Genomic DNA, 8,874 nt, shown 5'->3' on the forward strand with positions numbered 1-8,874 from the left:
TGACCGCGGCGTCAGTTTTTGCTGTAGCGGCGGTGATAAACTGTTAAAGGCGAGCGAAGTTAACCTTGCAGCTAGCACATACAAATATACAAAAAGTTTAAACTCGTAGCCAGACACGGTGGTGGCTTTTGTAACCGGAAGCATCGCTTTACCAACCCGACAAATCACTGCGCGTGACTTTTTACTTCGCTGCTGTCGTTACGCTAACGTTAGCCTAGCTAGCACAACATCTGCTAAGCTAGCTAACTAGCAGTCTGGTTGTGTTGCTGTGATTTTGTCTTGACGGGGAGCCGAAGAAACATGACGCAGATTTTTAATGTCCAGTCATGGTGCCTGGGAGTAACGTTACAGTTGATTTTAGGTGAGTAACGATCCGGTTTATCCTACGGTTAATTACGGTTACCTATCTAGATAAACAGTAACGTCACCGAAGGTCACTGATATCCTGCTCCTAACTGTTTGTACCGACGCTAGCAAGGAAAAAAACACACAGTTTTGTGTGTTTTCTAAAGATTTAAACTGTGATGACTCAGTAGAAATGTAGGTCTTTGTAGTGGTTAGTTTGTCAGGCCTGCAGATCTTAGTAAACCCTTTAAAATCTGAGCAAATTGGCTGAATTCCTTTCAAAAACATGGGATGGAGACGATGAGCAACTTAAAAATAAATGACCAAAATTAGCAAGTAATTCGTATAAACTTAGAAGAAAATTATCTGAAAATAAGCAACAACAAATAAAATAAAATTACAAAAAAATTGAAATAATTCTCGAATATAATTTTAAATATGTCATTATGATAATTAAAATGACATATTTTTGTACATTTCCCCTATGCTTTAAAAAAACTGTTTTTTATAATTTCTAGAATATATCTTGCTAAGAGGTTAAAATACTTCGAAAAGGCATTTGAATGGAGGGAAAAAAAAGTGATGTCAGTCCAGGTTTCAAAGGGTTAATGTGGGGTTGCTGAATGCTGTGTGGGTAGTTAAATGATGAGTTCAAGGAACAAAAACTGCGTTAAATGAGTCACGGAGCAAAGGTATCAGGATTAATGTCACTTTGCTTCTTTCAGGGTTCACACAGATCCTTAAAAAGTCTTAAATGTCATTGAATTCATTAATCTTAAAATAAGGCCTGCATTGTCATTGCATTGACTTAAATTAAAGTCTTACAAATGTTCAGATATGGGAAATAGGAATTTATGAATCTTTTTTTTTCTCATGTTGCATTGTAAAAAATTTTTTAAAAATAACATAACGCGCCATGATGGGAATCCAAACTGTGAAATCTCATATGCAGATTGACTGCAACACAGATTTGCCAAGAAAACTGTCCAGAAATGGCAGCTATTTCCAGTTAAGTTGTTAAACCAAATATACATTTTTATGATAACATAATATATTCATTGCCTGTCATTTTTGTCCCTTTTAAATGGTTGCTTTTTCAACATTTGATGTAGTTAATTGAACTTTTACACTGGGCAAAAAAAGGCACATATATTACTATAAATATTTTGGCAAAATTGAAAACCCAAATAAATAAAACATATTTTTTAGTTCTAGTTATTAGAAAAGTGTCCCAGACTTTATTTTGAGTGGCATTAAAAAGTTTTTAAAAGTCTTAAATCTACTTTGCCTTAAGCTGCAGTAACCCTGTCTTTGCGTTTGTCCCTATTCCTCCCCAAAAGTGAAAGTGAACAGTAGAAAAATGACAGATAAAAGTGGAAGTGTGCTATTAATAGTGGTAGAAAGTAATACATGCTCAAAACTCAAATTTTCTACATAAATTCATTTCGGAGGTAATTGTACTTTATCTGTGTATTTTACTTATTGAGTACGTATTTTAAAAATGATGTAAGGGACTGTATTTATGAGAAGGGAGGGGGTGATGCAAAAGGGGGAAGGCATTTCCAGTTATGTTATGCCGTATTTTGTGTTTAGAAAACATGCTTGTACACGCCCGACAAGACTTGATTCTCTTTTAGTTTTTTCTTTTTTCTTCCCTCTTGTTTGTTTGTTTATTTACAAACCTGTCATGTCATCCAGTATATTAAGCTCTGTCCTGTCTTGCCTGTTCTCAACTGGTTTGTCTTGCTTCACTTAAAAAAAAAAAAAAAACATGCATATTTTCTTTTTTAAAAAATCAAAAAATTACACCATTTATCATAGCCAGAAACTGCAAGAACAGAGCTGATAGTTTTTCATATCGATTTTAAAATTTCTGATAGTTCCTGAACACATTATGTGGAACAAACGCTCACATGAAAACAACTAAAACAAATCTAAGCTTAAAATAGTTGTTTTTGTCGAAACTCCCTTTATTATAAATTTATTATTCATTTATTTTTTACTCATTTTAAGATTTTACTAACAATAAACAAACTAACCAGCTTGCACGTCAAGAGTGAAATACCAAGACTTTTTTCAACTCCAGGATTTCATCTTCAACTTTTAACATCCACAAATCAAAGTGCAAGATTTTGAAATCTAACAACCACTTCCCGTGGGAGGGAAGGTTATGAATTTCCCAAGATTACTTCATGAGGCTCAGTGAAAAAAGTTCAGTTATGTGGTTAAACATTATAAAAGTGGCATTTCCTCCTCCTGCCCTGCTGATTAATCCAGAGGCCATAAATATGCAGAATTGTTCATGAGATTAACTGCTGGTCACAAGACTCTTCCTATTTCACTGAAAAGTACATTCTCAGCATTTGGACCAGGAGGTTCAGGTTTCTGCATCACGCTTGTGGAAACTGCATATTGAAACATAATTGACCTTAAAGCAAAATCGTGCTCATATGTCAACGTTTGAAACTGAGATTTAATGTGAGCATGGAGAAAGTTTCCTCCCTTCAGCAGATGAATGTTTTTGCATTTTGCAAATGCATCTTTTTGACCACTGAATTACCCAATAACAGATCCATACTTCTTACTTCTATTAGTAGCTGTTGTTAAAATGCTGTTTGTAAAAATCTGTGTGCTGCTGATAACCTAATAACGTACTCTACGTGATCTATACTAAAGACAAAGACGGCATGTAACAGGGTGGTACATACCCAGGAAAGCTTTGCCTCTCTCATAGAGGATTAATGGTTAGATTTTCCTTCTCACACACGGTGTGTGTTTGAGAAGGAAGCAGCACCCCATAGTGGTTCAGACCAGTTCAAACCACTTGCATGTTCACTGACAAAAAATAGAAGCAGTAAACTGTAAAAAAAAAAAACAAACAAAAACATATTATTTGTTATGGCCACGATATTATTATTTTTCTTATTAAAATCAAGCTCCACCATAGTATTTCTAGATGGCACCACTAATCTCAGTGCTCTCTGGTATTGGGAACAAGAGTCAGAGTCTTTTGTCGATCCTTAATATTGTCTGACAGTTTCGGTGTGGGCCCTTACAGAAATTTCAAATCTCGTCATTTCTCCAGTTTGACATTTTCTTGCCATCTTTGCAGAAATGACCGCTTTTCTGCACCCTCGGATGTTTGTTTTCTTCACTTTTTGCAAAAGCCTTGTGATTGAAATGTCAGCACACCCACTCACTAGCTGTGAATTTTCGGGACAGTTACCTGCTGTATTCACACATGAGCTCAATCAGACGTTACACAGACATCGTACCAGGGAGATGGCAGGGTGACGTCTGTTTATTCAATCCAACTCATTTGGATATTTGCGTTCTCACACACAGCTCCTTAGGATAATTTCAGGTTTGTAGTGCATGTGTAAAAGGTGCTGTAGACTCATAACTGAATACCTCTCGCAGGTGCTCTCCTGCACCAGGGTTTTGCCACCGTTGCTCCGCACACAACAGCCCAAACCACCGCTGCGCCGCACAAAGACCCCGGCAAACCTGAGAAAGGTACCTACCAGGTCAAGAACAGCAACGGCACCACCTGTTTACTGGCATCCATGGGTCTCCAGCTCAACATCACCTTTAACTCCATCTCCCAGAATAAGGTACTTAAATCCCCCAAGCAGTTGTCTGAATTCTGTTGGAGCTAAAAATATAGACACATTAACAGGTTTTAAATGCTAAATGTGATCTCCTGTTCATCTACAGACTGTGCAGGATGTTGTGAACCTGCGGCCCAATGTGACAAAGTTCTCTGGATCATGTGACCAAGACAACGCCACCCTGCAGCTCTCAACGGATGCAGAAAAGACCAACCTCACCTTTACCTTTACTCTGGTAGGTTACTTTGTCTGCCCTCACAACTATGTGTAAATGACACCATGTAATTCCCGAAACAGCCACTAGATGGCAGCGGGAGCTTAAGGTAAACTTACCTCAGTGTTACTGAGATTTTGATGTTTTTCTGCAGAATACTACAACCAGTAAGTACCACCTGAGTGAAGTGTCTCTGTCAGCAGGCTGGCCAGACATGAAAGGTGAGTGCAGCTTACATCCCATATTCACTCTAACTGCCTTTTTATCAGATTAATCAGCAGGTTTTTTCGGCTCATATTGGGTATGGAAATATAATGCATGTAGTGTGGTTCAAAATGTACCATGGATGTCAGTTTGGAGACACAACAAAGGACAAAATGTGACCTGCAAGAGAGAAAGAAATGCAACGTCTTTGCAATCTTAACCACTGAGCTGCAAGAGTGCCTTTAAAACTGATATTTTGACAAAGTAGTATCAGCAAGGGAACATTACAATCAACAGAGAAAACCATAGATGCAGCTGAAAGCTCTGGAAAATCTGACAGTTATGGAAAACTCATGTTTAATGTAGTCCAATTATCACAGTCGTCTTTATGAATAATCTTTCAGATAATATAACAAAGTGACGTGTTTTCTGGAGCTGACGACGAAACGTTACTGACGGTTTATTTCCTTTCATTTAAAACTATTCGTCAAATGTGTGACTTTGTATCCTGTCTGTCTTCCTCCTGTAATCATTCCCTGTTCTGTCCTCTCCTGTAGATCCCGTCTCAGCCCATAACCGCAGTCTGGACTACCTGCGGGGCACCCTGGGGTACTCCTACATGTGCCGTGAGGAGCAGACTCTGGATGTGGCGGACGATTTGACCATCAACACCTTCCAGGTGCAGGTGCAGCCTTTCGGCCTCACCGGAGATCAGTTTGGAGCAGGTAAACACTTCTGTCTAGTAAAACAACAATAATAATAATAATAATAATAATAATAATAATAATATTAGAGTTTACAAAGAACACAGAGCTTAGACGGCGATACAACAACAGGAAGCCAAACAGTCCCAGCAAACACAAGCGAGAAGAAACTGGGGTAGAGTTAGGATAAAATTAAAACCAGAGGACAAATAATGCAAGGTGCTGGACATGTGACGTCAATATAAAATAATACGACGAAACAGCCCAAAAACAACAGAAACATTAAAAGCAATCACACCACAAATAAAAGGAAATAAAACACAAAACATAAATTGAAAAGATAAAAGAATAAAAAGAAAATAAAAACAATTTCAAAAAAAGAAAAGAAAATGCGACAAAATAAATCTGCTCTCTTGCTCTAATTTGTCCCCTCGCTCTCAGCTGAGGAATGCCAGCTGGATGAAGACGACATGTTGATCCCCATCATAGTCGGAGCAGCTTTAGCCGGTCTCGTCCTCATCGTGCTCCTGGCCTACCTCATCGGCAGGAAGAGGAGCCACGCCGGCTACCAGACCATCTGAGGTCACCGGTCACTCTTATGTTCCCAGAGGCCAGAGCACGCTGTCCCTCCCCTCAGATTAACCACTGTTTTATGAGACTTAACACTCCCCTCTTGTCCCCTCTCTGTCCCTCCCCGTCCCTGCCTCTGTGTGCTGTTCTCTGCCCTCATCAGTAACTAGTCTTCATCACTTTGTGGAGGTGAAATGCTCTTTCTGAACTGACCCGCTCATTCATAAAAAAAAAAAGGGGCTTTGTTTGGAGATTGTATTGAAATGATTTAACTGCTCCATAAAGCCGGGAGTGTTGTTGATCAGAGGGTCCACGAGAGTCTCACATTGAATTGTACTATTTATGATTTCTGTGAAAGGAATTTTGAGGGATTTGTGGGATTTTTGAGGGAATTGCTACTGTAGCTTTTCTTATCGTTTATCTGCTCTGGAGCGACCACCTTTTAGTCGTCGATGAGGTTTGTTGTTACTCTAAAGGGAATATTTCTGACTGTTTAACTTAATCCACTTCAGACAGTAAAGACTTTTTTTTATTGTAGCTCTACATTTAGCCCAAGTATGCAGATTTTATGTAACACACTAAAAACCCAGTCCTGAAAGATGATCTGTGAGGTTCATTCAGGATTTAAGTTGCTCACTGGGATTAGTGATGATGCGGCTCGTTCCCTCTTGTTGTATGTTGACTGTGCATTTGTAAGCTTTGTAAGATAACGGTGTTTGGGCCTCTTCGCCTCATTTAAAGGAATAATTCAGCATTCTGGGAAATAGATTTATTAGCTTTGTTGCAGAGAGTTGCATGAGAATATTGATTCCACCTGGCAGGTGTGCCGTGAAAACATAAATATAGAAAATGGTTTTGCTGGCTTCTTTAGTGACGCTTCTCCGTGTGATTGGTCCCTAAAGCTCACTAATTAACTTATTATATCTCATTAATTTAAGGTATGCTGTGGAGGATTGGTGCCTACTTGTTGTTATTGATGTCAAAGTGACGTGTTAAAGTGAAAGCCAACCCCAGCTTTTTGCCTCACTATATCCCCCCGCTGTGTCCATGATTTTTGTAGCTTTCTCTTGGATGTGTCCTGCTGCTATTACCTAATCGCTATCTTTCTATGACGTCCAAACTTCACATGCACACTGCTATCAGCTGGGGGCTACACGCCAATAAACATCCCCAAAATGGCAAAAGAAGAAGGAAATTTTAAAAAAACTATTAAAAAAGCCATAAAATACTTCGGCATGTAAGCGTTAACCACAACATGATGTTTTTTGCATTTAATTTTTTGTACAGATTAAAAAAACAAAAAAATAAAGTGTTTATTAGTGAGTTTTAGAGGAGCTGGTAGTAAGATTTAGCACCTTTAGACAGAGCCAGGGTAACTGTTTACCCAGTTTTCTCTTTTTATGCTAAGCAAACCATCTGCTGTCTGCATTTTTAATATAACCGTACGTACAGACATGAGACTGTCGTCAATCCTCTCATACAGCTTTAGGCCTGTATTCCTTGATGTTTCCCATATTGAAGAAATATTCCTTTGAAAGAATACGTCACCAACAAAATGACAATTTCAATATCAGTAACTCACCCAATGTTGCATCGAATTCGGGTAGAAAACCTCCACGGTGAACGGAGAATCCAAAAACTGACAGAATAACTGTTGAATCGCAGTAAACAGGAAAGTGTTTAACAACAGAAAACTACAGCAAATATCAATTTACAAACTCACACAACTCGTGCATGCATTTCGCTAAAACAATATAAATCACCTCTGCATACGAGAAACGCGCATGTGCAAGCTCAGTGAAAAACGCGAACATGCTGACGCTACCTACTTGTATCTGGAAACGTTTTAAATATTGACATTTTTTAGCAAAAATACTTGCAGTTTTCTCTATTTTTGGATTCTTTGTTCACTGTGGAGCGATGCGATAAAAACAAACTTTTCACAAATTCAAGTCAACGGGGTGAGAAGTTCATATACAAAAGATCGTTTCTTGGGTCCTTTGAACTTACAGTCTTCACTCGTTTGGATTTTGCTGTTACAATATTTGCACGCAACAGGAGTTGCTTAAGAAAAAAAAAAACCACATCTGTTGTTTTACGTGTATGAAAAAGCTCAGGACATCACTGTAAGAGTGTGATAATGTTGAAGTGTTTTACTCCACTGGGTGGTTTTGTTTGTTTTCTTTTCCCCTGATTTGGGCCCACTGGGGATTTTTCTTGCTTAAAGGGAAAGACGTTGCACTAAAGTTCTGACAAACAGCCCCATGTAACAATTAAAGTGGCCAAAATGCTCTGGTCAGTGTTCATCAGTGCCTTCCCAGCTGTGACGGAGATGGGATTAAAGTAAAGCCAATACCACAGAGGTACTCGCTCATTCACTCAATGACACTGTGTGCTGCCATGTCAGGGACATTTTCTTTGTGTCTCACATCGCCTTCGTGTACTGTTACTACCATAAATATGCTTTGTTTGATGTTGTAGGAGAAAGTGCAGATATTTGTTTTTTATGTTGTTTTTTTTCTCCCGCATCTAAATGTCCATGTAGTGATTTAATAAGGTTTTAATGGATTTGTTTGAACTGTTTTCTAAAGGAGAGGTCAATAAAAGTGAATGAACGAGACTTTGTGTTTTGCCCTCGTGCGGTTCGTCAGCCGTCAAACCTGTTCCTGGTTTGTTTGGAATCGTTAGAAGAATAGGTGCAGTGAATTTCTGAATGATTGTGGTATTAAATACTCAGAATGCATTGTTTTGTTTTTATTTTTTATGTATCAAAGACTAAAGCGCATTACTGTGTAAAGAGTTTGAGTAAATGTTGACTTTTTTTTTAAACCCTTTGAAACCTAAGAAAATTGGCTTGTTTGGAGACAGTAATGAGCAACTTAAGAGATGACCCCATAAAGTAGCAAGAAATTAAAAAAAAAAAGAATTAAGAAAAAAATAATAATTGCAAGAAAATAACCTGAAACTGGCAACAATAAAAAGAAAAGGGAAGTAAACAACAAACACGAAAATGACCTGAGAAAAAATGCAAAAACAACAATTTTCAATATATAATTATGATAATTATAAAGCCTAATGAACATTTTGCCCAAGCTTATTTTTTAAATATTTTTTAAAATCTAATTTCTTGTAATTTCTCCCATGTTTCTGAAAGAAATCAAACCAATTTGCTCAGAGTTTAAACCTTAAAAGTTTAAATGAAAGGCGTCTGCACAAGGAGCACCAC

General features: G+C 38.0%; 1 protein-coding gene across 1 annotated transcript; it reads left to right on the top strand.

Moving 5' to 3' along the window:
• lamp1b (lysosomal associated membrane protein 1b) lies at positions 1 to 8,268 on the top strand. The gene is made up of 6 exons (XM_042494608.2): positions 1 to 361; positions 3,766 to 3,959; positions 4,063 to 4,191; positions 4,325 to 4,391; positions 4,932 to 5,099; positions 5,520 to 8,268. Exons 1-6 carry the CDS (start codon positions 301 to 303, stop codon positions 5,657 to 5,659), a joined length of 759 nt encoding a protein of 252 aa, XP_042350542.1. The 5' UTR covers positions 1 to 300; the 3' UTR covers positions 5,660 to 8,268.
• Positions 8,269 to 8,874: the final 606 nt, after the last annotated feature.

This window comes from Plectropomus leopardus, chromosome 10 (genome assembly GCF_026936395.1).
Source record: "Plectropomus leopardus strain MGB_pleo_1.0 chromosome 10, ASM2693639v1, whole genome shotgun sequence".
Lineage (NCBI taxonomy): Eukaryota > Metazoa > Chordata > Actinopteri > Perciformes > Serranidae > Plectropomus > Plectropomus leopardus.

What these genes read in the sequence shown, in the direction of transcription:
- lamp1b (XM_042494608.2), top strand. Translation starts at nt 301, where the DNA reads ATGACGCAGATTTTTAATGTCCAGTCATGGTGCCTGGGAGTAACGTTA. An exon ending in AACGTTACAGTTGATTTTAG is followed by an intron (nt 362 to 3,765) that starts GTGAGTAACGAT and finishes TACCTCTCGCAG; the next exon opens with GTGCTCTCCTGCACCAGGGT. An exon ending in TCACCTTTACCTTTACTCTG is followed by an intron (nt 4,192 to 4,324) that starts GTAGGTTACTTT and finishes GTTTTTCTGCAG; the next exon opens with AATACTACAACCAGTAAGTA.